This window comes from Malaclemys terrapin, chromosome 3 (genome assembly GCF_027887155.1).
Source record: "Malaclemys terrapin pileata isolate rMalTer1 chromosome 3, rMalTer1.hap1, whole genome shotgun sequence".
Classification (NCBI taxonomy): Eukaryota; Metazoa; Chordata; order Testudines; family Emydidae; genus Malaclemys; species Malaclemys terrapin.
In genome coordinates, this window is record NC_071507.1 from 190,735,815 (window position 1) to 190,758,586 (window position 22,772).

Genomic DNA, 22,772 nt, shown 5'->3' on the forward strand with positions numbered 1-22,772 from the left:
GACAGGCGCCCCTCCTCCAGCCCCAACACGGACTTGCCACGGCCAGGGGACAGGCGCCCCTCCTCCAGCCCCAACACGGACCTGTCCCGGACTTGCTGCAGCTGGGGAAGAGGAGCCTCTCCCCCCCAGGCCAGTGCTGTTGCGAGGAGAGAGAGCTGAGGGGAGTCCTCTCTCCCTGCTGCAGCTCCCAGGCAGCCTGCACCTCACACCCCTCATCCACACCTCTAACCAGAGCCCTCACCCCTCCTGCACCCCAACTCCCTGCTCCAGCCCAGAGACTCCTCCTGCACCCAAAACCCCCATCCCTGGATCCCTGGGCCCACTCCATAGCCCGCACCCCCAGCCAGAGTCCTCACCCCCCCACATACCAACCCTCTGCCCCAACCCTGAGCCGCCCCCCCCACACACACACACTCCAAATCCCTCGGTCCTGCCCCCGCCGCATGAATTTTGTTATGTGCACCAATATGGATGTGTGTCACACATCACCTCCATATCGGTGCACATAACAAAATTCATTCTGCACGTGTGGGAAAAATTAGAGGGAACACTGGCCAGTACCCTGTCAAAGAAGGAAACTGGTATGGCGTGACACAATTTGTTCTTGACAAATCCAAGTTGGTTCTTATTTATCACTAATTTATTACTTTTTATCTATAGGGCAGAACACAATTTCTATTGTGGTGGCGCCCTGCAGCTAGGGCCCCCAGTGTGGCACTGTATAAACACAGAGCAAAGAGATGATCTCTTTCCCCAAAGAGTTTATAATCCAACTAATTTTTTTTTTTTTGCTTTTTATGTAACTGCGTTCACATTTTTATTGAATTAGTGTTTTGTTTTTCCATTCTCTTGTAGCAACAAGAACATCTATAAAACTGTTACCATTAGAACCTTGTTCATTTTCTTCCATTTCTCACATACAACTCTACCCCGATAGAACGCTGTCCTCGGGAGCCAAAAAATCTTTCCGCGTTATAGGTGAAACCGCGTTATATCGAACTTCCTTTGATCCCACCAGAGTGCACAGCCCCGCCCCCCCAGGGCGCTGCTTTACTGTGTTATATCGAATCCGTGTTATATCAGGTCGCTTTATAGCGGGGTAGAGGTGTACATTGGTAATAAATAACTTGAAAACTCATTCCACACTGTTTTATGAAAGCCCATTCTGAACCAAGAAACAGTATTTGTCCTTGGAAAGCTGTAGTTATTATTCTAGTCTACAATGCTTACAAACCAAGACTATTCTGAAATCAAATTTAACTTTTTCTGTTCCTTGTCTCTTGCCTCAATATATTGGTACACATACCAGGTTGAACCTAACGTCTTTCAGCCTCTGGACTTCGAATATAAGCACACATAAGAAAATCAGGTGGATCTACAGATAAACTTAAGTATCTTTTTCTCAGCTTTGGAAAGCAACAGCTATTATCCACTACTGAGAGAGAATAATTCTCATTTAGGGCAAATGCAGCAGATGATTCTAAATAGATTGACATGCCTCAGCTAGTCTCCAGGACACCCAAGTAAGGCTAACATTATTAGACTGAACTCTATTTTCAATTAGTAAAATCCAATTCAAGTCATGGGGTTGGACAAGTGTGGAAAATGAATGAGTTATGTGTATTTTATGAATATCAGATGCATCTCAGTTTATCTGTGTGATATTATCCTCCCTGACTGTAAGGAGTTAAATCAAAGGAGGCTGTTGGAGGAAAACAAACAGGAAAGGAAACAACAATAAGATAAGGTAGTGGTTCTCAATCCCAGGTCCAGGGATCCTTAGGGGTCCGCTAGCATAATCAAGGGGGTCTGTGAACTGATTGGTCCCTCCCAAAGGCGATGCAGGGGGGAAGGGGGGAGAAACACGCAAGATCACATGCCCACGCCCCCTCCCCCCCGTTTTCTACCTTCCAAGGAGACTAGGGTTGCCAACCTTCCAATCTCACAAAAACGGACCCTCTTGCCCTGCCTCCTTCCCCCGAGGCCCTGCCCAGGCTGCACTTATCTCAGGTGGCTCCCGGAAGCAGCTGGCATGTCCCTCCGGCTCTTAGGTGCAGAGGTGGCCAGAGGGCTCTGCACGCTTGCAGGTGCCACCTCCTCAACTCCATTGGCTGGGAACTGCGGCCAATCGGGAGCTGAGAAGCCGGCGCACTGAGTGCGGGCAGTGCGCAGAGCCCCCCTGGCTGCCCCTGCACCTAAGGACAGCAGGGACATGCCACGCAGAGCTGGGGCAGAGAGGGAGCCTGCTTAACCCTGCTGCGCCGCCGACTGGACTTTCAGTGGCCCAGTCAGCGGTGCTGACCAGAGACGCCAAGGTCCCTTTTTGACCATGTATGCCGATTGAAAACCAGATGCCTGACAACTCTAGAGGAGACACATCAAGTGGGGCTTCCGCAAACTCTGCCTCACAGAGCAGTGGGGGTGGGCAAGGCCTCAGGATGCCTCTTGCCAGAACGCCAAGCAGTGAGGAGGCAGCAGCTCCCCCAGCGGCTGCACTCACCACGTGTCTGTGCAGCGCGGGGAGGAAGGAAGCAGCAGGATGGCTGGCTGTGGGCTGAGGCTCCCAACCACGCTACAAGGAGCTAGTTCTCCTTCCTTGCTGCTGCAGTCCCAGCACTTCCCAGCTTTGCAGAACACCCACTGAAGTGAATCAGGAGTTGAAGGAGGTGCTTCCTCCCAGAGTCCTGCCATGCAAGGCTGGGCTAGCCCCCATTATCCTCTCCAGTTGCCCCTGGTCCCTCCCCTGCAGCCATAGCTGCTGGATCCTGCCCACCCAGGCCCGTCAGGTAAGCGGAGACGTCAAGCTCCTCTTGTGGGGCCTCAGAGCCTGGCTGGGCCAGGGGAGGGGGAGAGGCCTGCAGGGAGGCACTGATGGGCTGGTGCTGTGTCCCAAACCTGCACCAGCCGCGCTGCCACCATGACAGGGAATGCAACACTGCCTCCCACCTCGAGTGAGAGGCTGCAGGTACCCCCTCCAGCATCCCTCTAATACCCCTCCCAGTACACACACACACACACCTCCAGCACCCCCCAAATACTCCATCCCAGTACACGCCCTCCTCCAGCCCTCCCCCAAATACCCTCTGCCAATAAACATACACCCCTCTAATACTCCCATATATCACCTAGCAATGCTGTAATTTATCATTAGTATCAGGTAAACTGTCAATATTTTAATTTGCTGTGTTTTTTGTTGATCTGTTCACATAATAATTTCTCTATAGTAATATTTGTGATAACTACTAAAATAACGTGAAAGAAACAAATAATGAGAAACAAAATAATGAAGGGGGATCTGCAGGTTTGTCTATTGAAGTTTAGGGCTCCCTGGTTAAAAAAAGGCTGAGAATCATTGAGGTAAGGTACAGTCCAAGAGAATACCAAGTGTCCCTGAGGAAACAATGGGGAAGCTATTAATTGGGGTATACCCCTGGCCTGGCTGCAGCTAGGCTGGGAAGGTTTATTCTTCCTAGATCAAAACCCAGGATGGCTGTGTTTACACTGCCACTTTCAGTGCTAAAACTTTAAGTTTTAGTGCTGAAAAGCACCAGTACAGACAGCGCTTTATCACCGGGAACTACCACTACTCGTTCGGGGTGGTTTGGGGTTTTTTTTAATTGCCGGGAGAACTCTCCCCTGGCAATAAAGCGTGTCTGCGCTATAACATGGGCAGCGTAGACATACCCGATCAAAACTACTACTACTACTACTACTACTAAAACCTTAAAGATTCTGCCCTAGGGAAGAAAGGGTTTGAATGGGCAGCAGTTGGTAGAGATGGCTCTCTTACAGAGAGAATCACAGAAGATGTGCTACAACTCAGCAGTCTGCTTCTCCCAGGCCAGAGACTGAGACAACTGGGCTGAATGAAACTTACCAAACCTTGCCAAGAAAAATTAAGGGTTAGGTGAGGAGAAATAGGAGTTAAATATGTTTTAACCCTTGTCTCTAACTGCTATGTATCTTTGGGTGAATGAATACATAATTCTTCGTTTTGAAGAAGCTGCTTTTGAATCACATTAATCAGCCACTGTCACAGGCTCCCAGAGGAAAAGGGCTTATAGGTGCCAAACAGCTGAGCCAATTGGGTTAACGCAGATGGTAAATGGGGGTTTGCCGCTCAGAGATTCAGTCTAAGAGTGGTAGGACTGCGCAGTTTCACCAGAGAGGAGTGAGGTAGAGAAACATGTCCCCAAAGGTATAGACTTGAGAGGCACTAAACAGGGACTAAAGTTCAGCTCACCCTGTAATTGTGACGATAAGTATAAACAACAGGATTTGGCTTTCAGCCTTCCATCATAAAGCTCTCTCTCTTCATTGGGGGGAACATTTGAGAAGAACAAGCTTCATATTCTGTATTTCTCAAGACTACGTATGGGCTTCATCAATGCCTTCCTCTTTTAACAGTCATTTTAAAACTAGATTTGCCTCCATCCTATGCAAATAAGTAGCAAAATAAAAGCCAATTAAAGTCAGAGTGCTGTAAAATTTTGCTTGAAGAGTCACCAATCGCACACATGAAAATTAGCGAGACATTCTGCTATGGTAATACAAATAATAATACTTAGAGAAAATTATTTGGATTTCTTTTGTTACTACTAGTAAAGGGTATTTGCATAAAAAGGGAACATTTGTTGCTTGCTGGCTCACGTGCTGCTGGATTCTTATTGGCTCAGTTGTGTGACGCAGACCGGAGCTTACGTCAAACTCTCAGCTATTTGGATATTGGGACATAGTCTAAGTATGGCTCTGTTTAGGTGTTTCTACTTACTGAGAAGTTACACACACACACACACACACACACACACACACACACACTATTGCTTCTCATCTATAGATCTCAAAGCATTTTGCAGAAGTGTGTATTGTTATCCCCATTTTACAGATTTCAAACTGTAGACAGGAAGGATGATTGGAGTCTGTGGGCACTACCCCAATACAAATAATAAGTAACTTGCCTATGGTTTCGCAGGGGAGTGAATGACAGAGCTGAGAATACAACCCTGGTCTCCAACTCACAGTCCAAGAGTTTATCCAATGGACCTCACTATTTGCCCAGAACAGACATTCACCACTACGTGGTGATCTGTGTGATATAAATTCCAAAACACACAATACCTTACATATGTCATGCACCTTTAACCAGTTCACCTGCACCTCTCCCTCTAATCTATTTCTACCAAGACTACTTGTAACAATCTAAACTTCTGAATTATTTTCATATAGCAGCCATTTTTGTGTGGAACCGAGATTTTATTGGCACTCATCTGGGATGAGCTGCTTAATACAAATTACTTCAATTGAAGAAAGAAGAACAGGAGTACTTGTGGCACCTTAGAGACTAACAAATTTATTAGAGCATAAGCTTTCGTGGACTACAGCCCACTTCTTCGGATGCATATGGATAAGGTGCCACAAGTACTCCTGTTCTTCTTTTTGCGGATACAGACTAACACGGCTGCTACTCTGAAACCTTCAATTGAAGAATAAATGGTAGAAGCAGATAATCCTGTTTTAATGGAAATAGCATTAGTAATTTTAAAACAGGGAAGAAGAATACAGACTACATAAACAGAATAGTTTCTACAGAAAAGGTTGTTCAATGTTTACCATGAAATCTCAGTAGGATTTTAAACCTCTCTCTACCTAACTTGTTTCAACTGCACTTAATTTTGATTAAACAATATGAATGCATAACTACATGCACTCAGATGTGTTTCACAAGGAAGTGGTTTAACTAAAGGCACAGACTTCATAGCAGACTGCAAACTCTCTGAGGTGAATCTCCTTAAGTTTACTTGGCATTGTTCCTCCTTTGAGAGCAGGGGAGAGGGAGCAAAGTTTGCTGTGGTACAGATTGAGAAGCTGTTCAGCTCTCCAAACCAGCAATTTTTTGAGATCCAGAGGCTCTGTGCCTGAGTGCTGCTTCTCTGCCCCCTACAGCCTTCTCCCAGTGCCCAAGTGGACTGAAGGGGTGGGGGTGGTGTGTGAAGACAAAGCACAAGACTGCATTAACTTTAGGCAGAGATTCACCATAGGGGACAGCGAGGGGACAATGACTGGAGATAAACTAGCCCTGAATCACAAGAACGGTTTCCAGGGGATTTGGGGTGGGGAATACTGCCAAAGAATCAGCACTTTAAAAATAAAAAACAAAAACAAAAAAAGCCCAACAATAGGAAAAATAAAACAGGACTCCACTAAGTTTCTGTCCCATCTGTCCAATGAAGTGAAAAAGACAATGTGGTACTCATCTTGTTTTGCCTAAGAATTCAGGTATGCAATACATGGATTTATTTTGTTCCAACTTCTACTATTATACTAATTTTTAAAGCAATACTGAAACATTATTTCTGGATTCTGCTACAGTTGCCATTTACAGTATAACAGTGTGTTGGTGAATAGCACCATAATGGTTGCTATTCACCAGTATAATGGTTTTACACATTTTATTGAAAACATCCATAATATGGCTGTATAACTAAATTAGCTACCAGAAACTTTCTTATATTTATCAACTCAAACAACAAACCAGACAAATTGCAGATTTTTTACCCAACTGTCAGATTTTCCCCCACTTGGCAGACAGAGCATGTTTTGCCTCTAACCATTCTTTTTCATTTTTGGGTAGCTTCAATTATAGCAATGAAGTCACCAGGTAAAATGGCATAAAAACTTCCAATTTCTCAGCAGATTTAGCAATGTGTTTCTTTAAGGCAGGCTATTCCCTTTAGAAACAGAGTGATCCAACTGACTAACACATAGTCAGAAGTTGCATAGCATCTTTTAAAGTTTTATCTGGAGTATGTCTTTGAAAGGAAACTGAAAAAAACATGAGCTTCTGCATTATTTTGCACGACAACAACGTAAAATCAAGAGGGAAAATATTTAAGATTTATCTGCACATTTTGAGCACATTCTGTATTGACTGTGAATAATCAATTAATTGAAATATTTTAGTTTAAATAATATTTACCATATCTAAATTAAAACATATCAAAATCCAATGCCATATTATACAAACTCAAATACCTATTCTGTTAATTAATGGTTACTTAGTTTATTCCTCATCTGAAGTCATTCAGTATTCAAAATACAGTCATGTTTCGGCATGTAACAACCCCTTCAATTAACTAAAATTACTAGATGCTCCAGGCATACATGCACGCTTAATTATACTACAGTACAAACTTGTGCTGAATTCCTAGAGTATAGACTATACATCAGAAGTCATAAGCAACAGTAAATATGCTACAGCAAGTTGACAAAAACATTGAGGCATATGTTGCAATCAGTTAATTACTAATATTATTGATATTAAATATAAAGACAAAAAAAGCACTCTCCGACCCCACATAAATGAACCCAGACCAAGCTACTTACCATTCATGGCTGTGGGAAACTGAGCCATCATGGTCCTGAATGTGCTCTGCTAGCTCTTAGCCATCTGCAATATAAAAACATTGTCCCATTAATAATGCAACAAGGGCAGAACACAGCTTAGTGCTCCTGCTGAGCAGAGGGAATGTCTGTCCTCTTCAGCTCACACTTCCGGAAGCAAACAATGCAGGGCTTCAAGCTGCTACTGAACATACTGAATTTGCATTTGGAAGTAGGTGGGAGATTTCTGTAGGTGGGAGATTTTTATTTGGTATGCAGTGCAGTCTTGAACCTAGAATCACATTCTTAAAGGAAAACGGCATTCATTGTACTGTGTGTACTGCATAAGATACACACACACCCACCCCACCACACTGGAACATATACTGTTCAGAACAATCCTTCACTGGAAGGAGGATGGACTAGACAACCTAACAGATGTTTTCAGCCCGAACTTCCATGATTTACTTGAATATTTATCAAAATTAAAATTATAGTTGACATACTTGAAAATAATACTTCTGCTAATAAAAGAAAGAACAATATTGAAATTCAATAGTTCAAATATTGGATAAATAACTTTCCACAGAACTTACAAAAGCATGATTAGTGGAAATGACCCTGCATACTTCATTCTGTAAAATAACTAGCTCTAATCAAATCATGCAGCAGTCTATTTTCCAGCATATAAAACTGAATATTGTTATAAAGTCAATTATTTTTGTTATATTATCAAAAACAAAAAGTATCATCATCAGAGCGGTTCTTAATATAACATACTTTCAGAATAAGAAATGTTAAAATGCTGCCTGTCACATTTTGTTTTGCTAGTCTGGTCCCATTTCAAGAGTATTTAACATTTTATTTATTAGCTCTTTATATTTGCAAAACATTAACTAATTCTCAAAACATTCCTCAAACTTAGGCACTTTCCCCGTTTTACAGATAGGGAACACCCATAAAGAATTAAGACAACATACACACGGCATTGCTTCAGATAAAATCATTTCATTTTGACTACCGTTCACTAAGGAGCCACAAAAGCTTTAAATCTGGAAACATTTTTGTAGTAATGGTATGTGATGTGAAATTCTGCATAGCACAGTGGCAATTTTATTAGGTTAAAATATGAAAAAACGCAATAAAAAAATTAAGAATGGGGTTGGGGGGGAGGGCAGGAAAGAATCTACTCACGAAATAGCACTAGCCAACAATAACAGAATCCCGCAGTGCAATTACTCATCCCAGTGTTCAGATGCTTCTAATATTCTAATTTCTGTATCACATTTCAGGTAACTATTATGCCCCCCTCCTTCAGTGATTAAACACCTGTTCAAATACATTTTCAAAAATATTAAAGGTACAGAAACTTTTTTTTCTGTATGGTGTTGCTTATTCTGGCATATCTGATTGTTTTATTGGTTGCAAAAAACATGCAGTTGCTTCCAGAAGCATTCAAAAAATTTCCTTGCAGAGTATAGAGTATTTACTACACACTTATGCACTAAATGGAAAATGTTAGGAATCACTCTGTACCAGTACTCTACATGTATATTCTAGACACAATATTTATAATGTAGGCTATACAATGGGCTAATTTTAGATAAAGAATTTGCCTTCATTGGTTGGTTTGTGCATTGCATAGCCACATGTTGACTGTGATATATCATCCATCCCCAAATGAGTGAAAACCAAAGTTAACCCATTATATACTGCTTATATAACTGCCTAGTGAAGAAAGAATTACACAGTACAACTGTTTTTTATATAACTCTCTTCACAGTAGTATCACAAGACCCTTTACATTCTTTTTTTTAATATAGAAATGGATGGTGAATCCATTGATCTATCAAGTGTGATACCAGGGATCAATTGAAAAAGGACAGAGGGAGGCAAAAGAAAGGCTGAAAACTTTTCCAAGAGGATGAGAAAATGAAAATGAATTTGTATATTTTTAGGTTGCCTTCAACGTCTCTTCCTAGGTACTAAAAATGAAATAACAGAGGACAATTCCTCCCTATTTATAACTTTCCAGCTGAACATGAAGTTCTATAAAAGCTGTACTTTTAAGAACTGCTAGAAAAGAACTCTAGGCTGAAATACTGCAATAGGATGAGAATGAAGAACCCACCTGAAATCAATAGGGTAAAAGTCAATAGGGCTGTGCACGGACACCAGGGTTGATCTGTATGGATCTTATTGCAGGATTGGGGTATAAAATTTTAACTGATTAAACCCATCCTCTTGAACGATTCATTTTGTTCTCTCCTTTGCAGATCACTTTTTATTTTTAAAATGGGTGGCTGGGAGGGGAATGCCTGACATTCCACCTACCCAATACTACCAAAAAATCTTTTTGGCTTGTTTTTTAACCTTAGGGTTATGAAGAACATCAAACTATAAAATAAATCCCATCAAACAACCCCTGAGAAAAAAGCCTAAATAAACAGCTAGGCCTTGGAAATGCTGCATAAGTCTAACCACCTCAGACTTTTTGGAGAGGACGTGTGCCTGGGGAAAGCAAAAGCAATTTCCAAACAAGAGGGCCCTCTTGGGGAATGCTCTAACTCCAGCCTCCATATACAAAAGTCAAGCTATTGTCAACTCAAGCACCCCACCTGTTCTCAACTGCCAGGTTAAAAACCATGAGGCGAGAGGCAGTCTCTAAGATCCCATCTAACTGCAGAAAGCTAGTGTGTTTTGCGTCCCAATTACAACATGGTACTGCCAAACAAGGCTATAGCTGTGTGCATTACAAGACCATACCATGTTTCAGCCATACCTCATACTATTGTATTGTATCTAGATCCTATCACACAGCAGCTTTCTGAAATGCAAGACCTAAGATGCACCAAATCTAAACCCTTAAGTGATAATCCAGGTAGGGAAGTGCTCCATGCCTGAAAGTCCTGAGTATGTGGGAGAAATTGAACGTCATACAGAAGCAATCAGACTTCAGAATGCAGACATGTAAAGGGATCCAGATAGAGTTCTTATGTCTCGGCATCAGCTCTTGGGCCCTATGCCCCCTCTTGTGTAGCACAATTCCATTAGAGCCAGGCTGCCAGAGTCTTACCAGCCATAAAGATTTCTGAACCCAAAAGCATGGGAGGGCGGAAGGGTCTCCCACAATACGAAAGGACACGCCAGCAAACAGCTGTTTGGCGGTGCTTAGGACTTTCTGGGAGGGAGGGGGAGGAGTGGAGACGTGGCGCTTCCCCGCTCCTTCCCAGCGCTTCATGCTTAGGACTTTCTGGGAGGGAGGGAGGGAGAGGAGCGGAGACGCGGCGCTTCCCCACTCATCCCCCTCCCTCCCAGCGCTTCCCTGCCACCAAATAGCTGTTTGGCAGCGCTTTGGACTTTCTGGGAGGGAGGAGAAGGAGCGGAGACGCGGAGCTTCCCAGCTCTGGGAGGGAGGGGGAAGGCGCAGGGAGGGGGAGGAGGCGGAGAAGAGGAACTTGTGCAATGCTCCTTTGTAAAGTCGCTGCTCTCCCACAGAATCTTACAAGCAGCAGACAGAGCAGGCAGCCAGACAGACGTTATAAGGGAGCATTGCACAACTTTAAACAAGCATGTTCCCTCATTGAGCAGTGATGTAACTTTGAAACAACGTTAAGCGGGAGGACGTTAAGTGAGGAGTTACTGTATTTATTTGCCTGTATTATTGCAGTGCCTAGAGGCGCCCAGTCCCCCTCATGAATTTGGGTGGGGAAAGGGGTAATGCAGTGCGGGCCAAATAGTTCTACTATCCCCACATTTCCAACCAGGGCACTCACTGACCCAAATTCCTCAGATACAAACCCCCACAAAACTGTTTCCATGGGACTGAGGGTAAGAAACATGCTGGCCACTAAGAAAGAACTCCGACTCTATGCAGTCACAGTGTCCCTAAGGTTTGGATATTATTCAGAAATCAAAGTGGATATTAGTTTATTTTCACAAATTCCAAGTCTGGTAATCCATTAGTCACCATATAACTACATCCTAGCATCCTTCATAATGCAGCAGTTCCTCTTATTCTCAGTTGATGGTGCAATTTCAGTGAAAGATACTAGATCTACACTGGACTTTCTAGGTTAGAAATGACTCTAGATAACTTTTAAATTACAACAAAACTTGGAAATTTCTAAAGAACATTTTACGTAACGCCACAGAGGGACACACTGCTGTGTAATAAAGTATGCCAAACAAAGAAAAGAATCCCTAATCAGAAGAGATTATAATCAAGTAACAAGCAGGTTACAACAAACATAGAATAGAAAATTACCTTTACAACTGGAATATTCCACACAAAGTTGGATTTGCTTGAAGTGTTTTGGAAGAAGGAATTTTGTTTGGCGAACATTAACCGTTAAGGTGTTCCAAGCATAGGGCATAAAATATGAAGCTGGTAAAGGAGATGTCTTAACAAAAAAGTCATCAACAATCTCACACCAGTAAAGGGAACAGGCTGGCATAAAACCAAAGCCTGAAGTTTACAACAACTGTAATCCAACTCAGAAACCTTTTGATTAGAAGTGTAATGTCTGGAGCATAAGGCATCACACATGATGAAAACAGGAAAAGTTGGACCTCAGTAGGTTTAAATAACAGAACTGATACATTCTTGTAAACAGATCACCTGACCAATCATAATATTACAGCAGCAATTCTGTTTTCCCAGCCTGACCTAATCAACTGCAGTTTCTCCATCAGTTCCCAACACTTACTGTAGTTTTGAAGTGAGGAAATGAAGAGGAGACTGAAGGAGAGAAGAGGTAAAAAAAAAGCTAGAATTAGAATATAAGAAAAAAGTAATTTCTTCACTCAAAATATTTTTACTTGTTCTTATTCTATGTGAAACTTACATAGCATATGCTTTCCTAATATTTAATTTCTATTTGAATCAATCACATACAAATATTTCCAGAAAAAAAAACTAGCAAAAAACTGCTATTAGGCAGGAATGATTAATTAGTTAAATAGTTAGGTCACACCAGTTCATTTACAAGCAGGTTGATAAATATTCTGGAAGCCGTGGTTCAGACACCCCACTCCTAAAAGAGCAACATAATTGAAAGGGGAAGTGTTGGAGAAAAAGTGAATGGACAGTGCAAAATCAATCAGCAAGAACACAAACTCCGGAGGTTGCTATCTAATTGATTTACAAAGGAAATGTAATACGTACTGGCAACGTATTAACCTGGAATAATGAACACTCTGGACTAAGAGAAATAATATCCTAAATGGGATGTCTACACTATTACTGGGAGGCCAATTTTATTTTTAATTTTTATTGGTAGCCCATTAAGTGTGCTACAGGCTGTAAATGTTGATATGAACTACTGTATTAAGTAGCTGAGTCTAGGATGGATGCTAAAAAAATGTAAATAATAATAAAAAAAATGATGGGGTACCTCAACAATCATAACTTTGTGGCAGAGGGATTTTCCTGAAGCAGGTAATAGTTTTAAGTGGAAAATACTAGCTTTATGACATATTGGTCAGTCTGCTGTCTAGGTTGCACAATTATCAGAACTATATTAAGAAAGCACAAATATCCTCTTAAGCACGTAGTTATTGGGGGTAGTGGGAAGGATTCATTTAACAGTATCACTTTTAAACCAGCTGCTCAACTTCCTGCTATTATGCTGATTTACAGAGCTGTAATTATTTTAACTGGCACATAATGGCAACAGGAAACGTACCTAAATTAAGAGTTGATTTATTGAATGAAGGCCTTGATATCTCTCTTCATTTTCTTAAATATTTGGAGTGATCCAATTGGGGCAGAGTGGTTCAACAAAAAAAGTGGGGAAGAATAAGCTACTCAGAATTACTGGCTAGCTCAAGAACAGAATGAAAAGTGGTTCTCCTTACTTAAGTATAAAATGGATATTTCCTTAGTCACAGGTGATACCTGGACAAACTAGGAATTGTTAAGAAAGCAAAAAACAAGTTAACGGTGTGGATCAAATGAGAGCCTAAACACAAGCCAAGCAACGGGAACCAATTACATACACACAACGAAAGTATATGAAGGGATACGGTTAGTTTGCCTGCCAGTAGGTATAGCGACGGCATTTTTCACTAGCTTAACTATTCTTGGCTTATCCTTACAAGCAGACAGAGCTAGCTCAAAGAAAAACATTTAGGTTTAGTCTACACTACAAAGTTTTATTGACATAGCTATGTCAGTTAGTAGTGTGCAAAAATAAATAAATAAATCACACCTCTAGTCAACACTGCTATGCCAGCAATACCCCCAGTGTAGATGCAATTATGCCACCAGAAAAGTGGCATAGAGCTGGTTTAACTATGCTGGCAGAAAAACCTCCTTCTGTTGATATATGCCATTTCTATGCTAGAGGGCTGTGTTGGCATAGCGACACTAGTATGGCTATACCGGCAAAGTATTTGTAGAATAGACAAGCCCTTATTTGAAATCTCGGATTTTGTTGTTTTTCCCTATTCTATTGCCAGAATCTTTATTTTGATTCTGAATCTTCTATTCTGGATGTATCTCTTGGAAGCCTAACCATGTACAAAAATCTCCTTCTATTCTTTCTCACAAGCACAAATTAACACTGGAAAGCCCACCATAAAGCAAGAGAGATATCTGTCTTCCTGATAATGCAGCAAATACCATGGAGTACACTACAGCACTATTTTCTCTTCAGGATGCAACAGATCTGCTCTTCGACTTGTTGTTCCAACACTTGTCCAAGAAAAAGAGTTTAAAATATACAGTCTGTGGATCAAAGGAGCTTAGTGCAGTTAAGCAGAAAAAGATACAAGACACATGAGAAATATACGGAGGGTAGTCTTCTATGCCCAACATCTCAAAAGATGAATCTGAATATGCTGTTTATAAAATTCTTGAAGCATTTTTAGGGGAGGAGGGAGAATTATTTAAATCTGGATTCACATCTAAAATTAGAAGAACTGATGCTAATTTTTTAATACCAATATAAAGTACACCATGTCCACATCAGTAGCTAGCTATAACTGTTATTGGCAGGTTTAGTATGGTTTAACTGACCAGCACAGGCAGGTATTTTTGTCTAAAAAGGAAGCTGTAAATCACCAAGGAAGTAAGACTGTAGTGCTTTGCTTTTTAAAAGAACAACATATTTCTAACAGTCTTCAGTTAAGAATCTCAATCCACAGTGTGATAGAGGCCTACTACCAAAACTGTTTTTAAATACAACTGTAAATTAGCATGACTAGAGTCTTAGTGTGACTAGGGAGCACATTTGCAGGTGTACATGCCTGAAGAGATTAGGGTGCCTTAAGAAAAATAACTAAAAATCTTACCTGGGAAAAGTAAAATACCCATACAATACCTAACCTGCAGTATTATGATTTTATCTGCTTCTTAACAATTTTATTTTAATTTTCAGACTCCTCTGAGTTATTCAGATGCAGAAGGGTGATGGAAACCATAGACAACACATTACTAGGGCACAATGGAGAAAACAGATGGGGCATTCAACTGGAATTTCTCCTTTCAACTTTAAACACCAAGTACCAGGTTATACAATATACTAACACTTAAACCATTAGAAACAACAGCAAATGTATATAAGGCTTTGTAATGGATTAGGTGCCACTTTATCTTGTACTGCAGTCTTAAGTACACTAAATGATACCTAACTTGTCCTTGGACCAAGAGCACACATTCAGTAGAATGGTAATCGTATGACCTTAATTCATAATTGGCTACACTAAATTATTTTTGTGTGTATGTGTTTTAAGTGAGGGGTAGTTTGTGATATCTTTAAAATGATCACGATTCTTGGCTTTCAAAATATTGTGCTAAAGGCAGTGTATCAAAAAAATCAGAGGCAGTTTGTAATGTCATAATATGCTGATAGCCATAATGGGAAATGTTTTGCCCTGCAATAGTCATATTTTTAGAATTGATGGGGATGTTTCAGAAGAGAATGACACCCATCTCCTGTTGTCCACCACTATTACTTCACTTTATAAGATTACAATGTTGTTGAATAACTACATATAGATAACATGAGTCATGGTTAATGCCAAACACCTCATAAGCGTCATTTGCAGGTAAGTGGGTGGCAACATCAACAGAATTACAACTAACAACAAACACCTCATAAGCTTCATCAGCAGATAAGTTGGTGGCAAGTGCAACACCAATAGAATTACCAACTAACATATTTTAGCTACTACTTCTAATAGCTGAAATATTACTAAGATCCATACCAAAACACTACAAGCCAAGTTCACTGCTACCCTGTTTCCCCGAAAATAAGACAGTGTCTTATATTAATTTTTGCTCCCAAAGATGCGCTAGGTCTTATTTTCAGGGGATGTCTTATTTTTCAGAAATGAAAAATGCCTTATTATCGGTGGATGCCTTATTATCGGGGAGGTCTTATTATCGGGGGGATGCCTTATATTACAACGAGAGGCAAAACTGTAAGTAGGCCTTATTTTCGGAGGATGTCTTATTTTCGGGGAAACAGGGTATTGTATGTAGGCCATTGTTTCATTTGCACCCACATACAGCAGCAATGTTTTTGACCTTACCTATTTAAAGCTGCACAAAATGAAAAGCTAATTTTCCAGTAAATGTTCTTTTTAATTTCGCCATTACATAATTCCAATGTGTTGTGCTGCTACTGTCACCACCTTGCTTCATTTGAATTCCATGGGTATTCTGAAAAGCATGTACAAAGCTGTTCTCAGCTATTCACTAATAAACAAGTCTCATCTATTATTTCTTCATTCATCTACAGGAGACAGACAATTAACTTATACATGCTAAATTGTATTATTGCTGGGGATGGTTTTAGATATTTCTAAGTGATAAAAATATGAACTGTGTATATTTTTACAATATGTGAACTGGAGTATTTATGATATGTCTTTTATTGCACTCTCGGTCTGAACAACGCAGAGCTATTTATTGGTGGTCTCCTCACAGGCCTTTTAATCTTGTACCAACTGCTCACCCAACAGCACTAACTGAAAGATGTTACCATGTTTGCTTTCTAAATAACTATGAAATGTGAACTACAGCAAAACATGTATTTTTATAGAAAGAATCAAATATTCATAAAGAAATAAAATCAACAAATTTGTTTGTGTTTGAACACAAATAGTCACAGAGATAAAGTAACACAATAGAGGACATGGCATAAAAATGCACTGACTAACTTTTAACCCTCAGAGCTGAAGCATTAATAAAAATTAACATCCATACACCACTTTTCATCTCCAAAGCGCTTTAACAAAAATTGACAAACTAAGCCTCAAGACACTTCTCTATCCTAATTTTCCAGCTAAAAAAAAAAAGACAACATATCTAAACCTTTAAAGAAAAATACACCATAATGCACTATTTTACTCACTGAAAATGTTTCTGAATCCACTTTTTAACAGTGCACTTTATTGTTTAGCAGTGAAACATTTGTTTTCAGAAAGATTAAAAGTCACTTCTCTCTCTTTCCAGTGCTTTCTAACTAAACAAGCACTAAGAGCCTGATCCAATGCCCATTAAAATCAATAGAAGCCTTTCCACTGAGTTCCATGAGCATTACTTTCAGTCCCGTATCTCCGTGACACTGTTTACTTTTTAACATACATCACCTGAAGAATGAGCAGCTACAGAAAAACAGCAGCAGCAAATAACAGAGTATTATCATTTGTAATACTGTAGCACTAGGGCCCTAGACACAGACACACGGTATGTTGTAGAAACACAGAACAAAAAGATGGTCCCTGCTCCAGGAGGGTTACAATCTAGATCAGGGCTGGGGAATCTACGGCCCGCGGTCCGGATCCAGGCCACTGCTTAATTTCATCCAGCCCCCTGGCAAGTCTTGGTATCCCCCCGCGGGGCTGGAGCTGCAAGTGCTGGCTCGCCCCACCACAGGCGGGAAGCCCCAAGCCTCGGCGTCCCCCGTCCCCCAGGCAGCTGAGTTGAATGTTTTATATTTCTCTCTCTAAAAAAAACCCCTAAATTAAGTTGCTTTTTACTTGTGTGTGGCCCGTGACTGATTATTTCTGTGGGTTAATGGCCCGTGATAGAAAAAAGGTTCCCCACCCCGATCTAGATGAATAAATGAAAGACATACATAGATAAGATGTTAGTAAATAAGATACTGAACATTTTTTAAAAAGTAAATTTGGACTGGACTGGCATTCAAGCAGTATCATATAGAGGACTGGGATTTATTACCTGAAATAGGTCCTTAAGTTCCATGCTTAGGGGGACTTAGGGAGAGATTTTCAAAGGTACTGAGGCACTCAAAGATGCCTAATAAGATTTTCAAAGCACCTGGGAAGGCTAGGTGCCTAATTCCCGTTGGGAAATCAATCTAGCTTTCAAAGCACAGCAAAAGCTGCATGCTCAGCCAAGGTGGAATAGGTCTCTTGCATCACCTGTCTCAAGGCTGGGGCACAGGGAAAACCTGGTCTCCAAGAGCTTTCGAAAATACACTGGATGAGGCTAATGTTGAACGAAGTTGATAGTGTGTGTTTACAGTTTTAAAAAATAGGTAACTACTGTTTCATTTTATAGCCAGAGGTTATTACAATACATAATCCAAACAATACTGCTTTATTGACAAATACACATACAACCTGAGAGGATCTTTGCATACTATATAAAATAAACTACAGTCATAAATAAAAAGGGTCAACTAATCAGTCATCTTCTTAGTAAGGTATGGGGGGCATTAAACCCCAGCACCACTCAGCCACATAAAACAAGACAGTGTAAAACGTTAAAAAGGAGGAATAGGTCCTTCACATACTCGGCTGCTCAACATCATTAGAATTTTTCCAAAATAGTCTATGCTCATCACCACTTATTCCTTCTGAAACAGAATGGAGAGAAATGGCAAGGGCCATCATCTAGATTCTAGAAGCTATGGAGAGAGATGTTGTATGCTGAAGCTGAAAAGTGGTTAAAAGAAAGTTAAAAGAAATAATCTGAAAACAGAGAATGATTACAAATAGAAAAAACTGAGGCTAAATAGAAACAAAAATAGAAAAAGCAAGACCTAAACAAATATCAGAAAAAAGTATTAAATGTTTCATAAAAGTAAAATAAACAAATGGCAACGGTTAAAATCAAAATGAAAAAAACTGAAATAGGAAGGAGTAAAAATACCTTACAAGGGAAATAAGATAGGAATAACACTTCTAAAAAAATCAAGACACTTACATATGGAGTGAAACGAAAAGTGGGGACTCGTTAGGAGTCAAATTATGTTTTTAAAAGTCTAATATTGTGCCCTTTCCCCATCCCATTTGCCCCTATCCTGCAAAGTGATCTAAATGAGAACATTCTTCAGCAAGATCAAGGCTCTTGTAAATTGTCAATTAAAGCATGATCTCTCCAAGGCAGAGCCCATGCCCACGATTTGCAAGAGCAAATAATAATTCTAAATAAGTCAGTTTTGGGGTGTTCAACTTCAGTCCCCTTACTTAAAGGGGCCTAATTTTAAGAGGCTGGGTGCTCATTTCTGGTGTCACAAGCTGAACACCAAAAGTCACTAGAAACTTTTGACATCTTGGCCCTTATTTTTTTCCATTTGCCTGAATGGCACCTAGTATACTTTTGAGTGCTCAGTGAATGAATACATAAATAATAATGCAAGATAAATAGCCGAGTAAAAAATTATTATAGCAAACAGGACTAGAACTTCATATTCAGTAGTTTATATCTTACTATGAAAATAAACTTAATTCACATAATAGTAATATGACAGCAATATAAATAAATAAATATTTGAAAACTAATCTAGGTATTTGCATAGGCCCCATTCGGGTAATAGCCAAAACTCACAAAAGCCTTCTTATTAACCATGTTCAAAATCAAGAACAGCCCTCTTCTACTTTGGTTTATTTGACCTTGCCCACATTGAGGGGAAAAAATCAGTTCCCATAATTCATCACTGGTGCACTCCTCTGTGGGTAGATTAGATTACATGGCGATAAACATTCATAAACCCTATCTACAGTAAGCGTCCACTTTTGCTATCACTAGCACCGATTATTTGTATTACTGTAGCACCTAGGAACCCTAATAAAGCATCAAGACCCCTTTGTCCTGGATGCAGTACAGCCAGAAAACAAAGAATACAGTCACTGTCCCAGAGAGATTACAACCTAAGTGCCAGTCAGGATACGACAGGTGGACTAACCAGACAAACAGGGTGCAGGACTGTAGAAACAAAATGATCAGAGTTTACGAGAAAAATGGAAGCCTCAGCTTGCCACTTGTCTAACCAATGCCAGCTGGCAGTGTATATAAGCATTACAGCAGCACTAGTGAAGAATTAAGGGTCAAAATATTGCATGTGTAGATGCAGTCTTGGAGTCTGACTTGCATCTTAGGGCAGTAGTCACTCAAAAGTCTCTAGAGACACAAGCATGATCTAGTGGCCTGAACACAGAAAATAGAGCCAAGAACTCCTGAGTTTCAATCCCAGCTCTATCACTAACTCCCTGCATAGATTTAGCTAAATTATTCTTTGTGCCTCAGTTTCCTCCTCTATAAAATGAGAGTGACACTTATGGCTTAACATAGGTTTTATGAAGACTGATTATTTGATGTTTGTAAAGGACTTTTTACATGAAGTGCTAAGTGTTATTAAAATTAAAATCTACTTTCAAATTTTGCAACGTGTGACTGGTGTCACACTCTATTTGCAAATTCTAATCCAAATTATATTAGTGCCTAAAGGACACAACCAGGTCTCCTAGATGGTGGCCACATTTTATTTTCTGATAGAAAATTACAGTGCCAAAAAAAACTGACAGAAAAAAAAAAAAAAAGATACCATTCACCAAGGCATTAACCATGGAAGTTAGTTTTCATCACCTCTTAATTTCTTCAAACTACTAGTTTTCACAATAGCCTAAGAAGCAAACCAATAATTATAATAATTTTCATTATTCCATTCTCTGAGATTCCCAGTATAGTCCATCTACCTAACCTTCCCAGTGTGTGTTATCTTCTTATAGATTGTAAGCTCTCCAAGCACAGATGTTCTATATTTTGTCTCTTGTGGAGGCCTCAACCTGTTGTTGGTGCTTAATACCATTAATGTTAATCATTGCTACCATTTTCATTTCTTTAGACTACCACACATACACACAGATGATAGGGTTTACCAGCCACACTTTACTACTGAAATTATGAAACCAGCTCCTAGGAACAGAAAATTAGTTCCCATAGAAACATGTAGAAGTGCTCTAGCATCAATAATTTTACTCCTCCATCTTCCAAATCAGAGAGAAAATGTGTGGGGGAGATTTGTAAACAATCCTCACTCATTTCTGACAGCTTTTAAAATTTAAGGGTAAAACCAACAGAAGTTGAACCCAGCACCCATCAGCTGTGTTCAAGAGGACATAGGGATAAAATGCTGCATTACCCCAAGAGCTTTGATGGTTACAAAAAATCACTTTCATAAAAGAGAAAAGTGCATATAAAACTTTACTGTTTTAAAAAAGGAAAAACTTGTAATGCAAAAGAAATGTCTGCTCAGCCTAATAAAAGCCACAAACCTGAAACATTTCCCCATCCGCTGCCCATTCTGTTGCCAAAGTTCTATTTCAGTTATTGTGGTTTTAAACTTTGGCGCTGCACCCGGCTGCACACTGTGATGTGAGCTAAATAAAATGAACAAAAAGAGAGATTTTCTCCTTTGCTAAAGAGGTGCTTACACTGGAGAAGATCGAATCTTAGTCCCATTCCCCAGAGAAAATTTAAAAGAAGGGGGGGTGGGAATCTCTCTCTCCCCCCTAGTCCTGTTAGGGATCCAAGCTAACAAATGAACTAGACTACAGAGACCAGATCAGAGATGGAACTGATGGGCTAGATCATATTGGGGCTCCCCATCCTCAAGCAACCTCCTGCCCCTTAAATCCTTCACAAGCCCCCTCCAGCCCTTCCTCACCAAACACCTCAAATCCCAGTCATGTGTTCCCCAGGCCATTCCCCGCTTCCCAAAGGTCACTGCTCACAACAGCCCCCAAACCTCTCCCTCGAGTCCCTCTCCGCCCCCCCCCCCACAACCAAGGGCACCCCCTATCTGCTCCCTCCCCATCCCCCTCAACTAAGAACCCCCCTACTGCTCCCTCCCTTGGCTCCCCCACCCCCGAAGCAAGGTCACTCCCTACCTGCTCCCTCCCCAGATCCCCCCAACCTGCTCCCTCCCCGGGCCCCCAACACAGTCATGGCCCCGCTCCCCGGATCGTGCCTCCCCAGACCCCCCCAGGAACACTCCTCTAGCCCAGGGACCCCCACCCTCCTCACCAGACCCCCCACCCACTCAGCCTGCCCCGGCGCGGGGCTGCCCAGCCTCGTCCCCCGCCGCGCTCCTCCCGCGGGGGCCAGGGCTCCGCTCACCCAGCCGGCGGGCAGCCGCCTCTGTTCCCTCGGGCCCCCAGGGCTCCAACCCACAGGCCGAGGCCGGGCAGCAGCAGCGCGGAAGCCGCCAGGCCACCCCTGGGCCTGCGGACGGTACCTGTTGCTCTGCTCGGGGCTGGCCCCTTCCCTCCGCCTCCTCCTGCTGCGGCGCAGCGGCGGCGGCGTCAGCCCGACAACATGGCGGCGGACGGGGCGAGCTGCGGCAGGAGGGGGAGGGAACAGGAGCTGCCCGCAGACACGGGCCAATGTGGGTGCGGGGCCAGGTCCGAGACGCGAGCCCGCAGGGCCGCACCGAGGCCCCGGATGTAAGCCAGCGGGGCCCCTGGCACCAGTGTTTAGTATCCCGGGTGCCGGGCCAGCTCTGAAACACAGGCCAACAGCACCTCTGAGTGTGGGACCAAAGCATATGGCCTAACTGCACCCTAAGGTGCAGGTCCCAGGCTCAAGACATGGGCTATCAGCACCCATGGGTGTAGGACTAAGGTTAACAGGGTCCCTGGGTGCCAAGCCAAGATACATGACCCAGGAACTTCTCAGTGCCAATTGGCAGAGGGCACTGGGGTTTTACAGGGATCCCCTGAGTAGGAAATATTCATAATAATTCAACAAGGGGTGGCATGGGAGGTCCCTACCGAGAATCAGTAGCTCACTGGTTATCATAATCATAATATGTACGGATAATATTTAAGGAGTTATATATCTATACTGAAAATGATGTTTTTAAGGGATTTAAGGCACGTCATGAGAAGGGGACATACCTTGGGCATGTTCTTTTCAGAGAGGAGGTAGCAGAGGCTTGTCTCTGTCTGGTCATGTGTGTATTGTGCACTCTGTGTTTTGCAATGGATGTCTATTTGCATAGTAAGCCAGATACCAGGTATAAAATTGCAAAATCTACAAGAGAGAAAATCTACAGGAAAAAACAATCTGCGTGGGTGTGTCCCGTTCGTGACTAAAATCAAAGGATTAGTATGGTATATCAGGTAATGCAGGG

At 41.6% G+C, this 22,772-nt stretch overlaps 1 protein-coding gene across 10 annotated transcripts in view; it reads right to left on the reverse strand.

The window, feature by feature from the left end:
* The window catches only part of ITSN2 (intersectin 2), a 120,416-nt gene extending 97,856 nt beyond the window's left edge, over nucleotides 1-22,560 (reverse strand). For 2 of the 10 annotated variants that reach the window (XR_008444467.1, XM_054023684.1), the window contains exons 1-2: nucleotides 21,876-22,241; nucleotides 7,384-7,447 (exon numbers count right to left, since the gene is read on the reverse strand). Coding sequence is in view for 9 of the 10 variants with exons in the window: in XM_054023684.1 (XP_053879659.1) it covers nucleotides 7,384-7,414 (31 nt within the window). In the remaining variant the exon portion in view is untranslated. The other 8 variants (XM_054023678.1, XM_054023679.1, XM_054023680.1 and 5 more) reach the window with 8 other exon arrangements.
* Nucleotides 22,561-22,772: the final 212 nt, after the last annotated feature.